This window comes from Chrysochloris asiatica, unplaced genomic scaffold (genome assembly GCF_000296735.1).
Source record: "Chrysochloris asiatica unplaced genomic scaffold, ChrAsi1.0 scaffold00439, whole genome shotgun sequence".
NCBI classification, from domain to species: Eukaryota; Metazoa; Chordata; class Mammalia; order Afrosoricida; family Chrysochloridae; genus Chrysochloris; species Chrysochloris asiatica.
Window position 1 is genome coordinate 607080 of NW_006408957.1, and position 19999 is coordinate 627078.

Below are 19999 nucleotides of genomic sequence, written 5' to 3' on the forward strand. Positions count from 1 at the left end.
GGCTCTCGGGGTCAAAGGTCGCTGGTACACCGCAGTACTCAGACCTGAGGCAACAGCTTCGATGGTCTCATCCAGCAGAGACGACATCAGGTACCTTGGGACATGCTACACAGCACATGAGAAAGTCCTGTCACCAAAGCCCACGTCCTTCACAGTCCACCCAGGACCACGCGGGCAGCCCCAAGAGCTCACAGGTGGGTCAGAGACAAGGACAGGCAGCGCGTATCAGTGCTGCGCGTTATCAGATGGAGACGCCCGAGCAGAACCACCCCAGGGAGGAAGAGCACCGTCTCTCAGAGCCCACTGGGGCACCGGCCGACGGCCTCCTGTGTCCCGATGACGACGACACCATTGTGCTGCTGTATGCCTTCCTCCCACCTCCAGATGGGGGCACCAAAGGGGGTCAGGCCAGGCTCCAACACCCACCTGGATCCTCCTGGCGGTGGTAATGCGGTTCCGGTTCACTGTGGCCCTCACCCGCTCGCTCTGCCTCGTCCTGGCAATGACCCGGGTCCGACCTGCAGTAGGCCGGAGCCTGCTGGTAGTGGGCACCACATCGACCAAGAGCTGAGAGACTTCCTCCTCACTCACATGGCCCAGGTCTAGGCAAGGAAGAACAGGGTAAACCTAAAGGCACCCACAGGATCTGTCCGGAAGCCACCCTGCCCCTGCCTTCAGGAAGCCTGCAGATGGGGAGGGTCAGGATGGGAGCTCCGGCAGGAGGCATGCAGTCAACAGCGTGTGGGGATGCCTGTCCTGCATGCTGGCCCATGGTGGCAGGTCTGCCCAGCGCCCCCTCTGGGACTGCCCCTTCCTCACCAGAGCTGACACTGAGAGCCGCACACTCGGGACAGAACCATTCGTCCACCGGCACCTCCTGGAGCGGGGGGTCGAGGCACTCCATGTGGTACCTGCAGGAGCAGAGGAGACAGAGCAAATGCTCCCAACACCTGCAACCCAGGTCTCCGAGGAGGACAGCAGGGGCTGTGCTGGCTTCCAAAGGCCCCATCTGCCACAGTCACAACCCTGCTCTTCCCATAGGGTTGGCACCCAGGAGCCCCCCAGGTGGGTGAGCAAGCCTTCTGTGCACTTGTGCTCTGGGCCCAAGATGCTCCTCTGTGACACCATTCAGAACCCCCGTCACATCTATGAGAAGTTTCCAAGCACGAAGGCTCCCCATTCCACGGCTCATAGAGGAGCAGCTACTGAGGAGAAGCATGGCCTAACCATGGAGTGTTTTCCGATGGCTTCTCTATAGTCTCCAAAGACAGTCGTCAGTCCCGGGAACCTCTCTTGAGTGAGGTGAGTGAACTCTTTATTACAGTGAAAGGTTTGTGTGAAGGAAGGGTTACAGAGCAGCTCATCAGCTTTACGGCCAACAAAGCGTCCATGTCACTTCATCACCACGATTACAGTCCCTCCAGGTAGCATCCGGCCTCCTCCCAGGGTTTCTGGGTTGCATTCCCTTTTCTTTCCTAACCCTTAAAAACGTTGTCCTTTTGCTCTCACATGGCCGATCACTCTATGGTGTGCACACCTCAGCAGTCCAGAGAGTTACTGCTCGACTGAACACAGAGGCCAGTTCAAGACCTGAAGGGGGACAAGGGCCATAGTCTCGTGGTCCAACAGTCTCTGCGCACTAAGCCTGGTCTTTTAAAAGTCATTCTGAGTTCTTTCACATTTGCTTCCAATCTAGGAGGGCCTTCTAATGTGGACCCTTTCAGAGCAGTCGGGAGCCAGGCACCGTCTACTTCTACTGGTGTCAGCACTGTGTAGACTGCTGTTCCCACAGCCCACTGTCCGCAGGACGAATTGTTTCCACGCCATCTTTAATTTCATCACTCTACTTTCCTCCCGATAGGAACCAGTTGTTTTTAGACTGTTCACCAAAGTCAGACGCAGAACAGTGTATTTGGGGCTTTGCTACGGACTGCGATGCCAACTGATTACGGTAACCCTGAGACTAAGGTCCCGAGTCCTTGCGTCCAGCAAGTCATCCTTTCAGATTGCAAGGGGATATCTACGAAATGTTCAACATTTGCCCCCATATGCTCCCCCACGTTCACTGATATGTTTGCGGCAAAGGTAAATACCCAGGTCAAAGGTCGCTGATACACCGCAGTACTCAGACCTGAGGCAACAGCTTTGATGGTCTCATCCAACAGAGACGACATCAGGTACCTTGGGACATGCTACACAGCACATGAGAAAGTCCTGTCACCAAGGCCCACGTCCTTCACAGTCCACCCAGGACCACGTGGGCAGCCCCCGAGAACTCACAGGTGGGTCGGAGATGAGGACAGAGAGCTCATGCAGTGCTCCCCGACATCAGATGGGGACCTTTGTATAAGGAGCTCTGGTAGAGTAGTGGTTACGAGTTAGGCTGCTAACCTGAAGGTCAGCAGTTCAAAACTGCCAATGGTTTCGCAGGAGAAAGAAGAGGCTTTCAGCGCCTATATAGATTTACAGCCTTGGAAACCCTATACAGGGTTGCTATGAGTCGGAACCAACTCCATGGCACATCATCACCATGAACCTTTGTATATTTTTGGATGTATTACCACTCTTTCTCCCACGTTTGTTCACGGATCTGTCCAAAGATGCCACTATTGTAGGATTATATACACAAGGGTATTTACTGTTCCCTGTGTCTTCCTCTGTCTCCATCATTCTTCTGACCCCTCCCTCATTATGTATTGCCTTCCCCTAACCCCCCCCCCCCGTCACCATTAAAGAATGCTTTTTCTTGACTTTCTACAATAGTGGCACCGACTGTCTTCTGCCCTTCCACACAACCAAGCTCAACATTATGACAGCTGCACCCAAACTCACCCCAAAGGTAGTTGTGGACTTGAACACGCCGCCCCCGCAAGCTCTTTCTGAATTTAGGCAAAACTCAACAAGGGGAAAGAGCCGAGCGAAAATGTCGCTGAATACCAGAGCCCTAACTTGACTCCCTATCAGTCCTGTCAGGTTCTCACACTGCTGTGACTCATGAGGCCCTGGGAGGCAAGGACACTGTGACACCAGGATCTGCCCTATCAGTAGGGCCAGCCTGCTGTCAGCTTCCAGACCACCAGACAGGGAGACGGACCTAACGACCTCCTCCTAAAGGGACTAGGCAGTGAACGCCTGCTATGCAGCACCAGACACGGCTCTCCGGTGGGAATGTACGAAAGCTGTTAGTAATGACTAGAGAAGAGCTCAGTGGACCATGAGGAAGCGAATGCAGTGGTTTCAGGACCTCCATCTGTCAATGGGGTACCACTCGAAATGAGGAGAAACAGCTGAACACATCCATTAATGCTCCGATTCTGGGACTGTACAATGCACGACCCTAGGAAACCTGGAAGTCACCAAGGATGAACTGGATCGCATAAAGAGCACTGTTTCTCAGGCTTCATTGTGGTGGTGGTTGTTCAGTGCCGTCAAGTCGGTTCCGACCCATAGCGACCCTGTACAGGCTTTCCAAGGCTGTAAATCTTTACGGGAGCAGAAAGCCTTGTCTTTCTCCCGCAGAGCGGCTGGTAGTTTCGGACTGCTGATCCTGAGGTTTACAGTCTGACTTGTAACCACTACACTCCCAGAGCTCCTTAATCAGTGAGCTGAAAGGGCTGGGACTGGTCATTTGGGATCAGAAAAGTATACTGTTCTATTATCCGAGGAATGACTCATTGGAAAGGAATGGTGCCATGGTCACAGTCAAAAAGAACACTTCAAGATCTAATCTGAAGGCCAATGCTGCCAGTAATAGGGGGCCATCCAGATGCCTAAAAGAATACCACTAAAATGCCAACGTCTGCACCAACCATTAATGCCAAAGAGAACGAAACTGGGAGAATTCTGCCAACTTCTGCTGTGTGAAATTGATCAAGCATGCAACCAAGAGGCATGATAATTACAGGTGATGTCAAGCCAAAGTTGAAAAAAAAGGATGGAATGCCAAAACTGGAAAAGAACAAGAGCTGACGCTGGAAACCACGGCCTTGGTGACAGTCACTCCAGAGGTGACATGATATAATCTTGAAAGGCTTATTCACTGCAAATGTCTCATTGCAACAACGTCCGTAAGTGGAGATGACAGGCTTCATGACACTGTGCTTCTCACAAGGGAAGGGTTCTGCCAACCCTGCGTCCAGCAAATGGATTCGACTGGCGTCATTCTCCAACAGCGGGTGCCTGCTTCATCTGTCACATTTTTATAATTCTCACAGTATTTCAAGCTTTCTTCTGTTTCAAACTACTGCACACTTGGGACTACAATAGAGTGTAAAAACAACTTTTATAGGCACTGGAAAACCAAACAGTGTGACTCACTTTATTGCAGCATTGGCTTTACTGCGGAACCCCAGTATCTCCTAGGTCTGTATGTAGACACATGGACACAACACACAGAAATCAGATCGACTACATCTGTGGAAAGAGGATGGAGAAACTCAACATCATTGGTCAGAAGCAGGTCAGGGCCGATTGTGGGACACACCACCAACTGCCCATATTCAATTTCGAGCTGAAGAAAATTAAAACAAGGTCATGTGAGCCAAAGGATGACTTCATCCCATCTGAATGTGGACACCGTCTCGAGAACAGATTTGACGCATTAGACACCAATGACCAAAGAACACATGGGTTGTGGGATGGCATCAGGACATCATACATGAAGAAAGCAAAACACCAAAATGGTTACCCGAAGAGACTCTGAAACTTGCTCTTAAACAGAGTACCTAACTCAAGGAAAGGAAGCGAATGAAAGATCTGAACAGAAGATTCCAAAGGGCATCTGTGGAGACAAAGTCAAATATACTATAAACTGTGCCGACCTAGAGTTAGAAAATCAAAAAGAGGGCCCCTGCTTAGTATTTACCAAGCTGAAAGATCTACAGAAGACTTTCAAGCCTAGAGTTGCAATACTGAAGGATTTTAAGAGGAAAATATTAAAAGAACACAGGAAGCAGCAAGAAAAAAACCAGTAGGAAGAGAGTCACTGTACCAAAAAGTACTGGTCAACATTTAAGCATTTTAGGAGGCTGTATTAGGAATGAAAAGGAGCTCTGGGAGCATAGTGGTTACAAGTCGGGCTGCCAACCGCAAGGTCAGCAGTTTGAAACTACCAGCGGTTCCGTGGGAGAGAGCTGAGGCGTTCTGCTCCCGTAAAGATTCACAGCCTCGGAAACCCTGTACAGGGCCGCTATGAGTCGGAACCGACTCCAAGGTACTTAACAACAACATTATGAATTAAGAACCACTGGTATTAGAGGAAGACGTTTCAGCTGCTACGGTATTAGTAGAGTCCTAATAATAATCTCTGTGGCACTGCAGAATCAACACTCAACTCTAAGGTCGGTTTGAATTGCAAGGTCAGCAGTTCAGACTCACCAGTCGCTCCTTGGAACGCCTATCTATACAAGGTCGTAATGAGTAGGAACTGACTTGACGGCACCTAACAACAAAGACTGATGAAAAACACGACTCCACGAAGTGACGGACTACCAACCGAGGTGACTCAAGAAACACATGTGATTCCATAAGCACTCATTGGTCTGGGCCAAACACTAGGCGACAGCTACCTAGCCAACTGACTAGAAGACACGCCTGTTTTTGCCCATTCCAAAGACAGGTGACCCAACAGCATGCAGAAATTCCTGAACAGTAACATTAATATCACACACAGCAAAGTTTGGCTGGAGATAAAAATGGCTGTAGCCGTACATCGACCAGGAAATGTCAAATTCAGGACAGATTCAGGAGAGGACATGAAATGAGAAATAAGATTGTTGATGTTAGATGGATCTTGGCTGAAAGCATCAACTACTAGAAAGATGTTTTGCATGGTTGCTGTCAGGTGCCATCGAGTCGGAACCGATTCATAGCGACCCCATGCACAGCAAAACAAAACAATGTCCGATCCTGGGCCAACCTCACTACCGCTGCCACACTTGACGCCATCAATGATGTCACCTGGCTGATCCATCTCGTTGGGGGTCTTCCTCTTTTTCTCTGACCCTCCACCTTACCCAGCATGACATCCTTCTCCAGCGACTGTTCCCTCCAGACAATATGTCCAAAGTATGAGAGAAGAAGCCTAGCCATCCTGGCCTCCAAGGAGCACTCTGGCTGCACTTCTTCCAAAACAGATCTATTGGTTCTTTTGGCAGTCCATGGCACTTTCAGTATTCTCCTCTAACAACAAAACTCAAAGGCATCAATTCTTCTAGGATCTTCCTTATTCACTGTTCAGCTTTCGCATCCATATGAGGCTATTGAAAACACCATGACTTGGGTCAGGCACACCTTAGTCCTCAAGCTGACATCTCTGCTCTTCAATACTTTAAAAAGTTCCTGTGCAGCAGATTTGCCCAGTGCAATACGTCGTCTGATCTCTTGACTGCTGCTTCCGTGAGTGTTGATAGTTGATCCAAGAAGAATGAAAGATGTTTACGTGTGTTTAATGACTATGCAGAGGCATTCGGCTGTATGGGTGGTAACAGCTTACGGGCAACACTGCAAGGAACAGGAATTCCAGAAGACCTCAGTGTGCTCAAGCAGAGCCTGTACATACAAGCAGTCATTCCGACAGAACAAGAAGGTGCTGCGTCAGGAAGGTGCGTAGTGGGCTTGTAGGTTTTTGCCATACTTACCGGTAGCATAGTGGTTACGAGTCGGGCTGCCAACCACAAGGTCAGCAGTTCGAAACTATCAGCGGTTCCGCGGGAGAAAGATGAGGTGTTCTGCTCCCGTAAAGATCTGCAGCCTCAGAAACCCTGTGCAGGGTCACTATGAGGCGGAACCGACTCCACAGTACTTAACATTCAATCTGCATGCTGAGCAATTAATGTGAGAAAGAGCACTGTATGAAGAAGGAATCAGCATCAGGATTGGAGGAAGAGTCACTACCAACCTGAGTTACTCAGATGCCACCACCTTGCTTGCTGGAGGTGAAGAGACCTTTAAAGATTTCCTGAAGGGAGGGGACTGTAACCACAACATTCAAGGGATATACACTACAATGAATGTAAAACTAATGTTCTCCCATGTAAACGATCACATAATTCACAATAAAACATTAAAAAAAAAATTTACTGAAGACCAAAGACTACATCCTTCAGTATGTACTACCTACACCTCAAACAAAAATACCTCACACCTGACCACTAAACATCATGATAAACAGAGAAAGATCAAACTATCAAGGAACTGTTACTGCTACCATCAAGTTGGTTCCGACCCAGAGCGATCTTGTACAGGGTTTCCAAGGAGCAGCTAGTGGGTTTGAACTGCCAACCTTGCAGTTAACAGTCCAGTGCTTATCCATCAGCACTACGCCAGGACTTCAAGAAATCAAATGACGTACTGCAATGGACAAATCTGCTGCAAAAAACATTTTCAAATTGTAAAAGAGCACAATATCGTTGAGAGCCCCCACGCCATGGTATTTCAATCACCTAATACGTGTCTGTTCAAGTCCTATTTTGGCTCTGGTGGACTTGTGTTGATTTTCCTCAGCTTCGGCCTGAACTGTTCCCCTATCTGCCCTGGTCTTGTTTTAGCTGATAAAGAACTTTTCTGCCGTCTCTTCTCACAGATAGAATCAATTTAATTTCTGTGTATTCCTTCTGGTGAACTCTGCGTGAATAGTCATCTTTTATTTTGTTTTTAAAAATCATTACTTATAATTAAGAAGTCGTTGGTATTGCGAAATTCTATCATGAGCTCACCAGCATCATTTTCATCACAAAGGCCGTATTCTCCAACTACTGATCCTTCCTCCTTCCAACCTCTGCATTTCATTCAATTACCAGCAATGATCAATACATCTTGATTGCACACTTGATCAATTTCAGACTGAAAAGTTGGTAGAATTCTTTCGTTTCATCATCACAGGCTTTAGTGATTGGTATATAAATTTGAATAATAGTGGTATTAACTGGTCTTCCTTGTAGGTGTATGTCCTATCAGTCACCAATATACTTCAAGACAGATCTTGAAATGTTCTTTTTGATGATAAATGTGACACTATTCCTCTTCAATTTGTCATTCCCCGCATAGTAAACCATGTAAATGTCAGATTAAAATGGCCGATACCTGTTCATTTCAGTTTAGTAACACGTAGGCTATCCAGCCCCATGCGCTCCATTTCATTTTTGACAACTTTCAGTTTTCCTAGATTAATACGTTGTACATTCTATGTTCCTATTAATGGAGTCCTGGTGTGGCGCTGTGGGTTAATGCACTGGACTGTAAAGTTGGTTTGGACCGCAAGGTCGGCAGTTCAAGCTCACCAGCTGCTTCTTGGAAACCCTGTACAGGGTCACTATGGGTCAGAGCTGACTCAACAATACTTAACAACAACAACAAATATTAATGGATGTTTGCAGCTATTTCTCATTTTGTGCCTAATGACGGAAGACCAGAAGAATTGGGCTGTGACATCAAGAACACCATACAGAAAGCAAGCAAAAGGTCATTAGAAAGATAAGAAAGAAGGAAAAGATGAAATGGGTATCAGAAGACTCGGAAACTGGCTTTTCAGTGTAGAGATACTAAAGCAAATGCAAGACATGAGGAAATAAAACAGCTGAACAGGAAATTTCAAAGAGCAATTCAAGACAACAAAGTCAACTATTATGACACGTATAAAGACCTGGAGTTAGAACACTGAAAGGGAAGAACACGCTCAGCATTTCTCAAGCTGAAAGAACTGAAGAAAAAATCAAGTCTAGACTTCAATACTGAGGGATTCTATGGGGGAAACACTGAATGATGCATAAAGCATGAAAAGAAGATGGAGGGAATACACAGTCCCTGTACCACAAAGGAATGGTCAATGCTCAGCCATTTCAAGAGGAAGCATCTGATCAAGAGCCAATGATACTGAAGGAGAAAGTCCAAGGTGCACTGAAGGCATTGGCAAAGAACAAGGGTCTGGGAAGTGAAGGAACACAAATTGAAATTTTCAACAAACTGATGTAGCACTGGAGGCACTCACTCATCTAGGCCGAGAGAGATGGACAAAGAAGACAGCTACTTGACCAACTGACTGGAAAAAATCCAAATTTGTGTCCACTGCACAGAGAGGTGCCCCAAAGGAATGCGAAAATCATCAGATAATATCATTAATACCATATGCAAGTAAAATTTTGTTGCAGTGTTATATTCTTTCAGAATATTTATTTCATCTACATGCTAAGCAACTAATCTGAGAAACTGGATTATATGAAGAAAAATGTGGCATCAGGATTAGAGGCAGGCTCATTAACAACCTGCAATAAGCCGATGATACAACCTTGCTTGCTGAAAGTGAAGAGGACTTAAAACACTTATTATGACAGTTAAAGACCACAGCCTTCATTATGGGTTGCAATTCACCAATGGATGTACAAGTAACCTTCTGACAAATGGAGAAGACTGAAGCGGTCAAGGACTTCATTCTTCTTGGATCCACTATCCACAGTCATGGAAGCAGCAGTCAAGAAATCAAAGGACGTATCACATTAGACAAATCTGCTGCACACGACTTGAGAGCACGGTGTGCCTCACCCGTGGTCTTTTCAATAGCCTTATATGCATGTGAAAGTTGGACAATGATCAAGGAAGACCATACAAGAATTGATGTATTTGAGTGATGGTGTTACAGTATAATATTATAAGTACCATGGACTGCCAGAAGAACAAACAAACTGCATTGAAGAAGTACAGCCAGAATGCTCCTTAGAAGCCAGGATGGCGAAACTTTGTCTCTTATACTTTGGACATACTATCAGGAGGGATCAGTTCCTGGAGAGGGACTTCATGCTCGGGAAAGTAGAGGATCAGCGAACAAGAGGAAGACCCCCAACAAGATGAACTGGCACACTGGCAGTAGCAATGGGTTCAAGCGTAACACCACCTGTGAGGATGGCACAGGAGGAGGTAAGAAGTGTTTCATTCTACTGAGCACAGGATCTCCATGAAATCAGAACCAACTGAAGGCACCCAACAACATGCATATGAAAGCTGGACAATGAAGAAAGAAAATGAAAAAAGACCGTGCATTTGAATACGGTGTTGTAGAAGACTACTCAAAGTACCGTGGGCGGACAGAACAAAGAACAAACTTGTCTTGGGAGCACAGCCAAACCTGGGGATGGTGGGACTTTGCCTGACTTCACTTTGACTGTGTGTTCAGGAGGGACCGTCCTCACAGAAGGACAGCCCCATCTTGCTTAGAAAAGCAGAGGGTCAGAGAAAATGGGGAGACGCTTGCTGAGATGAACGGACACAGTGGTTACAACCAGCAGCGTACACATGACAATGACTGTGAGCACTGCACTGGACAGTGTCTCATCCTGTTGGACACGGGGTCACTACGAGTCCGAGCTGACTTCACAACAATGCAGCTAACCCAGGACACGAGGACACAAGGCCTGAGAAGAGGGAAGTCAGGCTCGCAGGTCCCCACCTAACCTACAAGGAAAGAGCTGTGTGCTGGAGACAGGCAGGAGATGGAGACAGGCAGGAGTATGTACTGAGGGGGAGTCCTCAAGTACTCAGGGTACACCCATCCTAAAAATCCCTTTCCTTACACTCAACAAGAAAAGTGGAGGAAAAGTTCTCACTCAAAGAACTCCAAGTGGTTGATTCAAGACCCCTTCGTCACGGAGTTTCACAAGTGTCGCAGCTGCTGCTGAGGTCCCACCCAAGACCCACCTCAAGACTGCTTCATGGCCTCCTAACTTCTCCAGAGGAGAAAAGGCACAGACCACATGGACTACCTGGGCGGGGGGAGCCTTCGGTCCACCAGACTCCACACAGGATCCAGCACTGAGGCAGCGACCTGCAGCCAACCCCAGGACCTAGGCATTCACTCAGACAGCAACTTCAGCCTGCATGTGGAACTTGGAGAGTGGGAAACAGGAAGGGTGCTCTCAGAAGGACATCTGAATGGACACACTTGCACTGGCCTCAGGGAAGGTGGACAAGTGACGACGGTATCTCGGGAAGACAGATGCCACTAAGCTGTCCAGACTAACTGGACCATGAAGATGGGACTTTGGCCCTGGGGTTGCATAGGCAGCGGGCCTGAACTGCAGACGACAATGAGAGCAGTAATGGAACTTGGTCAGTGGTAGGCAAGGGACCGTGGCAGCAACCAACTGGAGATGGGGAGGAAGGTACCAACTGGATCCTCCCAGTGACACAGCTGCCCAGGACTGTCCCTTAGGTCCCTCCCAACACCCACGGCTCAGGTCTCCTGCCGAGACAGTCGTGCACATCCACCTCCCTAAAAGGACCATTTTCCACCCAGGAAAAAGTTCTGGTCTAACAGCCTCACTGATGTCTCTCAACAGCTTCTTGGGTGCTGCACCTCAAGGGACAGGAGCCATGGTGGCAACGGCTTAGGCACCGGGCTGCTCACCGCCATTTCAGTGGTTCAAACCCAGCAGCAGCTCCATGGGGAAAAGAGGAGCAGTAAAGACTGTGCCTCGGAAACCCTACACTGGGTTGCTGGGAGTCAGAACCAACTTATTGGCAGTGGGCCTGGTTTGGGGTTTTACCCCAAGAGGAAAGTCATCGAAACATTCCATGTTTCCAAACATATACACCTCGTAAAGTCGCCCAGGAGGCTATGCGGGCTGCGGGGTGGCGATGATGGAGGAGGCCGAGGAAGGAGGGAGGGGGAGGCCACAGGCTCTAGCCCCGACAGCCTCCTCGTACTCTCTGTCCTTCTAGGAGAAGGACGGAGGGTCCACCAGAATCAGCAGCAGCCACCCAACCCCCAATGGTTGCAACCAGGCCGTGCGTACACCTAAAGGTGGGGCTCCCCGAATGGAGAATTTCAAAATCCTCTCCAGAACGGCGCTTCCCCCTTCACAGAAGCAGACAGAGACCTGCTTACCCAGCATCACAGCCGTCACAGAGGAGGAGCCGGTCCTCCCGGTCACTGCGGCCACACACCTCACAGAACGTGGGATCTTCCTGCTCCCCGGCCTCAGGGGCTCGGGAGTCGTCCACAGGGATCTGCGGAGAGAAGGGCACGGAGGCCGAGATGGACACAGAGCCCAGCGCCCATGCTCACAGGCCCTTGGACTCTGCACACAGAAATGCACGAGTCAAGCTACAAAAACCTCTTGTGGCTTTTCCAAGTGGTCAGAGGAGAGCAAGCATCCCAGAAAGGCCTTCCTAATGCTGAGGGGACACACACCACCCCCTTCCTCCCAGCCTGGTGGGTCAATGCCAGCGACAGCTGCCATAGCTCAAAGCGAGCCAGGGGCAAGCTGTGAATCACCAAAGGGACGGACGGGAGTGTGGTCAGGAGGCCCCCCACCCAGTCAGACTCCGCTGGTCTCCCACTTGGAGCCTCCCATTCAGTCAGCTCAGGACACCCACAGGAACAGCAAAAAGCAAACAGTTCCTGGCTGGTGTATTTTAACTGACTTCTAAAATGTATTAAATCAACACTCAACTCACTTCCTGAAACGCAATCAATGTGTTTCCTGTCCGACCAGCACTGATAGGACAAACCCCAGAAAAACATCTGCACTTACCTTTCTCACGATTTTCCCACCAAACTGGGCTCGGACACAAATGCACTTAAACACAGCGCGGTCCACCGGGCAGGAGTTGGCATTCTGAAAGAAACAGGAGTTGCGTGTTGTTCCATAGGTGCGTCCTCACTATCACGTTCAAATTCTAAACTCATGTAAAGGTCCAAGTCCCTTTTACACAGAAACTCAACAAGCTACTGAGTGCCTAGCATGCGCCAGGTCCCCAGCAGAGCTATCAGTGACGCTGGCAGCAATGAATCAAGCAGACCTAACTTGCCTTCTTGGAGCTGCCGTCCTAGGGAGAGATAAGTGAAGGATCATACACGTCCTTGTACGTACAGTACGTCTGTGACAAATGGGGAGGAAACTACAAGGGGGAAGCTTAGCTGTGCTGGCATCTCAGCCCCCACCCCACCTGGCTCAAGGCCTCCTCCTCAAGCCTCTGTTCAAGCCCTCTGCCAACCTTCCCATGAGGTTACATGAGGGCCTAGTCCACGTATTTGTGGTGTGCTGGATTCTTTAGTGTGTCTTTTCTAGCTCTGTCTTTGTCTGTCTCACCCAACGCCTCTTCCTGATGGGTCTGGTAAGTAGACGAGAGAAGATACTGACAGGGTAACAATTCAACTGTGGATGTGAACAGAGTTCATGGTCATTGTGAAAACCTGGAACTCTAACTTGGGTAGGAACCGAGCCATCTCAGGAGGAGACTCATCTCCATCAAAGAGGCGACCGAAGGGGGCGTGTCCTTGGGATCCCTGCACATTGAGCCTCCTTGATGCAGGGACCAGAGCCCAAGACAGGAGTGCAGTCACCGGCCCACGGATCAAGTAAAGTGGGAGTGACTGTGGGCAGACAGCTTGCGGATGGAGTGCGATGCCTCTAGGCACCTAAGTGAGGGAGCCAGAGCCGAGTGCCTTCAGGCTGAGGGTTCCGGTGGAGTGCTTTGTCTTCTGGCCCTTTATCGGCAGCTGACCAGAACGCCAATCCTAAGCAGCTAACCTCCTGAAGACACCCCGTAACTGTGAGTGCCGTGTTCGAGTCCTGTGTGGCCACTGCACCAGATTATAGCCCCCAAGTGAGGCGCAGAGAGATCTGTGGGAGGAATGGTTAGTGCTTCACGATTTTGGCAGTATTGCAAATAGTTTCTCTTTACTTCTATATTAAAAAGTTTTGACATAAGTAAGTTTTTAACTTGAAATCACTTAAGTATGTCTTTCAACGAGTTCTGAGAAATGCGTGCCTTGTATAGCCAGCACCACGAATGTCTCCATTGTCCACGTTCCTGGCCTGGCACAACCTGCTCATGTCTCCTGTAGTACTGGCTGTCTAGCTCCGGGTACAGCTCAAAACAGAACCCTAGCACGGCACGTCCATCCCAGGCAAGGCGGTCAGTCACGTGGCCACTGGCTGGTGTGGGCAGTTCCAAGTGGCTGTAGCTCATTCAGACAGTTTTCCTGGAGTGAAGTGTGCAGCTCTGTGGCCATGCGGCCTACCCAGGGCCACTGCAGTAGGGTGGGGACTACCACGAGGGTCCCCAGGGCCTCGCTGGTGGCAGACACTGAGCACCTTCATTCCACCTTCTCTCCTCATGCTGAGCAGCACCTTGAAGAAAGCCTGCAACCCCTCACTTCCTAACTCTCCTCTCGAGTTAGGCTGCCTGTTCCCTGCTCACACCTGCACCCTCGAGCCTTTCCTTGTCTTCTCTGGATGTCAGTCACTGCTCTGCACATCTGGCAGACATCAGGCGCTGGGGCACATTCCACGGGCCTGTCCAACAGCAGAGTTATCAGTACTGACTGATGAATGGAGGTCCCAGTTGGTGCCCCTGGGGCTGGATCACGATCTGAGGTCAGTTCTTGTGTAAGGACACAGCCCCTGTGGCATCGCCGGTCTTCACTCAGTCTCCACGGTTTAGAAAGACCCCTCAGATGCCTCTTCAGAGCACATTCCAACGGCTCACCCTCATTATCCCTGCATCCAGCAGTCCTTTTGCACGTATACCAACAGTTCATTTGGTTCATTTGGATAAATGTATTATCAGCAAATGTTGTCCTTTATTACCCCATACACTGATTCTGAATGGCAGAAACCCAATTCAACACAGACTTGAGAACACACAGGAAGTACCCTGTTCTCGCTTTAAAACCAAGGCTTCACTCGCCTAAAACAAGCAGCAGCATCGAATCTGAATCTAATCTCTGGGCTCCAGCTCTAGCCCCACTACGCAGGAAACGTGGGAGATGAAGTGCTTCCGATGACACCATGCGCTGTCAGTCGACAGACATGAGTCACGTGCAGGCCATTTTGGAGCTACGTGGGAAATGAGGGGTGTCAGTGCTACTGAGGAAGAGAATGGCACTGAGGTGGTGACGTAAAGTCGAGGGCTCTAATCTGTTAGCAGAAGGATCCTCCGAACACTGGGGGGAGACGCACCGCCACCTTAGTTCCAGCCCCAGAGGCCCAGTGTCAGTGACTGTGGTCCTGAGACAGCTGCCACAACTCCAGAGGACAGGAGTGTGGTCAGGAGGAGGCTCGAGGAGGCCGTGCTGCGACGCGTGGGCACTCCCCACACCCTAGGATACGAAGACTGCTCCTGAGGGTTCACGGCTCAACGGGAGCCACACAGGTTTCTGGCCAGTCCTGCACCGCCAGCCATCCCAGCCACGTGCTCGCCGTGCCTTGAGATAGTCATACACAAAGGCAGGAAGTAGCTCTCCTGTCACCCGCACCCCAGGGGGCCACCTGGTCAGACAGAACTGCCTGCCTCCGACAGCTCCAGCTTCTGTGGGGTCTCTGTAGCCCATGTCCTATGGGCCTAAGTGAGCCTGACCACACCTCCGTACCCAGTACACAACAAGCCAACACCCAGGGCGGACTCTCTGCCACATAGCACCCACGGAGGACATCCCCCAGCCAGGGCCCAGGGAACAGCAAGTGAACACAGGGGAAGCTGGTGAGGTCCCTGGGGCGCCAGCCTCAACCTCCAAGTAGAGAAGCAACGCCAGCAGGGCCAGGACAGCTGTGCACAGAGGTGGTAAGGCCACTCACCTTCGACCACTCCATGATGCAGTCCAGGCAGAAGTAGTGGGCACAGGTCTCCGGGGTCCCCACAGCCTGGTCTCGAAATGCATTGAGACAAATGGGGCAGTTCTCGGCTTCGTCATCAGAGCTGGACATTCGGTTTAGTTTCCGCTTCTCAGTGTCAGCCAGCAAGGCCTCCACGTCCTCTTCCTCAGAACCTGGGAAGAACGAACACGGACACTGTGTGGCCAGACAGAAGGACACCATGCCGGCCCCATGGACACCGGGAGATAAGAAGTGTGCTGTCTGGAGTCACTAGGCAGGAAAAAGATGAGGCTTTCTACTCCCGCAAAGACTGAAGCCTCAGAAACCCTATGCAAGGTCACTGTGGGTCGGCAGCGACTCAATGGCACTGGGTTACAAGGTGCACAGTAACTGGCTCAGTAAGAGGCCTCCACAGACTCAGGGTGGCCGATGGGTGGGCCAGGACAGCAGGAGCAGGTGGAAGCCAGGTGACCTGGTTCCGTCTGCTGTAGATTTCCAGAAGACTCAGCACTATGGCATGGGACCAGCCGAGATAGGGCTGTGACACCCTTAGAGCCCCTCCCTGCCCAAGGAAATGGAGGGTCACTCTCCAGAAAGGCAGAACTGTGGACAGACTAGGGGTGTGGCCACTCTGAACATGGGGCCCCAGCACAGTGGATGAATTACAGAACTCTAGAAAGAGGAAGGCGAGGAGTGAGCAGCGGGCCCGCCCCCAGAGCCACCCTGAGACTGAGGAGGGGTGCAAGGGAAGGCAGACAACACAGGCACACGGAGTCAGGCCACGAATCAGCGCTCCAAGAGCTGACTCTGCAAGGACCTTAACCACTGTGACACGTGCCACGCTCCCTTACCAGATCCATCTTCCAGGTCCTCGTCCGCTTCCGAGTTGTCCCTCTGCTCACTGCCTGTGCCATCCTCAGAGTCCCCGCTGTTCCCATCACTGCTGTCTTCTAGATGGACAGGATTGAGAAGAGCATCAGCAGGGGCCACGGGCTGTCTGCAAATGCGCAGCCCGGTTCCCAGGAGGACAGCTGCCACAGGCCCCTGAGCTGCCCTCACATTCTGAGGAAGGCTACACCAAGCAGGGAGGGAGTCGAGACGGGAAATGAGGCTCTGCCTGTCTGCAGTGCTCACAATAAAAGGATGCACTACTGCTACAAGTCCAAACCAAAGAGCAAACTTCTTAAAAGCTGGCAACTTGGGACCCCTAGATGTATAGAAACCCCGTGGAGAAAAGGAGGTGATGCTACCATATTGCAACTTCACATGGTGGCCCTGTCCTCATGCTGGGAGGATCAAGGCTAGCTTACCAGCATTGCTGGCCAGGACAGCAGGGCTGGGCCGCAGGCGTCCACCTGGCCCTGGGCTCCACTCTGTGAGCTCGTCCAGACTGTCGTCGTCCATGGCTGGGCATCGGAGCTCAGATCTGGAAGAAGTCAGAGCCCAGGCTATAAGGTCCCTAAGTCAGGTCCCTGATGACATTCTGTCCACTTCTGTAGAGTAATGACCAGCACCAACGAGATGGGACAAGCACCAGGTGTCCTGTTCACAGCAGGAAGTAACCTGGCCAGACCCCAAGTGGATATGAACCTGATGTAGCCCAGGACAGGAGACATTTCCACGCCTGAGCACGCAGCTGAGATGCCTCAAGATGGACTACAAACACAATTTACACGTTCATAAAAGACAACCCATCACGAGCGAACTCTCAACAAGGGGTCACTGAGGGGCCTGGAGGTCAAGTGGAGTCCTCCCTCACAATCAATGCGCTGCTTTCAGCCACCTGGCCGCCACCAGGAAGTGAGACAAGGCCAAGGCCACGCTGGGACAAAGTCTCCGAGGTGCCAGGTTCACTGCTGGTCTGTCGTGCAAGGTCACTGTGGGAATACCACCAGTGTTCCTGCCACTCACCACCACGCTTCCAGCCCAGCTCCTCAAACTCTGCTCCCCAAATCAGGGCCAGTCTGCACACACAGCTCCTTTGTCATCAAACAGGACAGGGCTCACTGGGCTCAGCAGAGACTCCGAGAGACCCAGCGGCTCACCCCTGTACCATGTGCCTCCTCCCCAGCCGAGGTCCACTGAGGGCAGCACAGCCAGAACCAGGAAGGCTGGTCAGGACCAGGCCCTGAGCCCCTGGCTGCTGGGAGGGAGAAGGCCCGCGGCTGTCACCCCGCTCCCTCGCCTGGTGCCCTCTGATCCCAGCACAGCCAACTCAGGCCTCTGGAAGGACGCAGACAGCGGCAGCAGGACACGACCAGCTGCCCTTCACATTAGCTCCGACACAGTAGAGCCCCCGGGCTCCCTTCTGCTCAGCAGTTGGAGCTCCAGGGTGGAAACCACAGAAAGCAGAGGGCCACAGTCAGCAGGTCCACCCTGCAGGGTGACCAGCTAAATCCCGAGGACCACAGGACGCATGTCATTGCCCCACATGGACTTCCTCATCCCACGTGAGGAGTCAGCAGGTCAAAGGGCGCAGATACACTCCCAGCACAGGGCCCCAGGTGGCCCCACTGCACAGCTTGGGGCCTTGGGACAGGTCCGTTGGGCCCACAGAAAGCAACTAGAAGGCACCTCCACGGAAGTCCAGCTCCTCTGGTGACAGTTTTCTGTGGAGCGCAGTGAGACAAGGCCGGGATATGGACACAGCTTTCGGGTGGGAGAACTTACTGGCTGTGACCACTCCCACCAGCGGGCCCCCAACATCACCTGGTCTACTGAGAGCAAAGGGCATGCACACCCTCAGTCCTGCAGAGCCACACCCAGGGAAATAGCCACCTTCACGAACCTACAGGGAACAGAGGGGCCACCAAGCTAAGGTCCTAGGGTCAGTCTGCGGGTACACATCCTCAGCTGAGGATGTGTTGCAGGTGGTTCCTGGCTTCTCGATGCACTGTGACCTGGGGCCAGGACTTCACCTGCAGAGGGGCAGCAGCAGGCCTGACTCAGGGCTGCCAGGAGAGATGAGGCAGTGAGGCCCTGTGCACACCTCCACCCGCGAGACCCCTCTGCCCAGCAGCGGTTACGTGGTGGTATCACATCCTTCCAGGATCACCAGAAAGGGGTGCTGTCTGCTGTCGGCAGCTCCAAGGGCCTTGGAGCTGGAGCAGATGAAGGAAGCCAGGCGGCCTGCCTCTCAGGGCACCTACCAGAGCAAGCACCAAAGAGGCCAGAATTCAAGACAACCAACACCCGGGTTGTTTCAGGGGAAATGGGGCCCCGCCTGACTCACCATGCCCACCACCCCCATCTCTACCCTAGCGGCCAGCAAGCCAGTGCTGTAGGAGAACAGCCCTTCATGAGCTGGCTGTGCCAATATCGCTCTGGGACAGACAACTGGACTACTGCCATTCTCCTGCTTGGCCTCCAGACTTTGGGAACTTAGAGGAAAAAAAAGAAAAAGAAAAAAACACCAGAAATTCAGGAGCCCCAAAGGACGGGGCAGTGTTTTGTTGTGCATACAGTCACTATGAGTCAGAACCAAGTCGTCAGCACCTAACAACAACAACAAGGCTCACCAGGGAACTGAAAGGTGGGGCTTGTGGGAGCCGCCAGTTGTGCAGGACTGGAACCTGTGGCCCCCTTAGCTCGCAGCCCACCTACCTGCCAGCTCAGATGCTTTATTCACCGACTGTGGCGGTGCGCTGTGGCGCCCGTACAAGGGCTTCCGAGGCTGCAAATCTTTACGGGAGCAGAAAGCCTCATCTTTCTCCCGAAGATTGGCTAATAGTTGGGAACTGGTGACCTTGAGGTCAGTAGCCCAGCTCGTAACCACTGCGCGACCAGAGCTCCTTGGTACACAGACTACAACGCTGTAATCGACAGTGTTGGCCAACCAGAGTCCAACAGACGCGCAGGACGGCCCGGAGGGGTAAAACTGGGGAGTATATGCTGGAAAGGGGCCAGTTCAACAGGCTTCCCATGAAAACCCCAAACCACAGCCGATCCAGGGCTCCCTAATCTAACCATCTGTCGCGCTCATCAGACATCAGGGGCTGAGATGCACTGTGCGGAGACGACCACCCTGTGGCCGTGGGGGGTGGTGGTGATGTGCTGTGGAGTCGGTTCCGACCCACAGCGACCCTGTAGGGGACTTTAATACACCTGGAAACGGACCGGGCTGCAAGCGAAGCATCAGTTAGGAAGAGCAGCGAGGCGGCATCGGGGCTGTGCGCGGCCCGGCGAGTCACTCAACCTCTCTGGGCGCCAATCCACCCATCTGTAGTTAAGGAACGCGAAAAGGCTGCCGTCAAGCACGCCGGCCAGCAGAAATGCTGACGCCGCCGACGGACGCAGTGACGAGGAGCTGGAACCGAGTTAGCTGAGTCTCCCCTGTCTCACAAAAGGCGAGGGGAGCGCGGCGCGGGGCGAAGCTGGCGCCCGTCGCGTTCCTAGTAGGCCCGGGCCGG

General features: G+C 51.7%; 1 protein-coding gene across 1 annotated transcript in view; it reads right to left on the reverse strand.

Moving 5' to 3' along the window:
* Positions 1–16994, reverse strand: part of PHRF1 (PHD and ring finger domains 1) — a 31731-nt gene extending 14737 nt beyond the window's left edge. The window contains exons 1-8 of the mRNA XM_006877006.1: positions 16901–16994; positions 16442–16540; positions 15573–15763; positions 12525–12608; positions 11876–11997; positions 839–911; positions 427–627; positions 4–105 (exon numbers count right to left, since the gene is read on the reverse strand). Of these exons, the coding sequence (XP_006877068.1) occupies positions 4–105; positions 427–627; positions 839–911; positions 11876–11997; positions 12525–12608; positions 15573–15763; positions 16442–16540; positions 16901–16994 (966 nt within the window). The remainder of the gene's footprint in view (positions 1–3; positions 106–426; positions 628–838; positions 912–11875; positions 11998–12524; positions 12609–15572; positions 15764–16441; positions 16541–16900) is intronic.
* Between the last annotated feature and the right edge of the window lie 3005 nt (positions 16995–19999).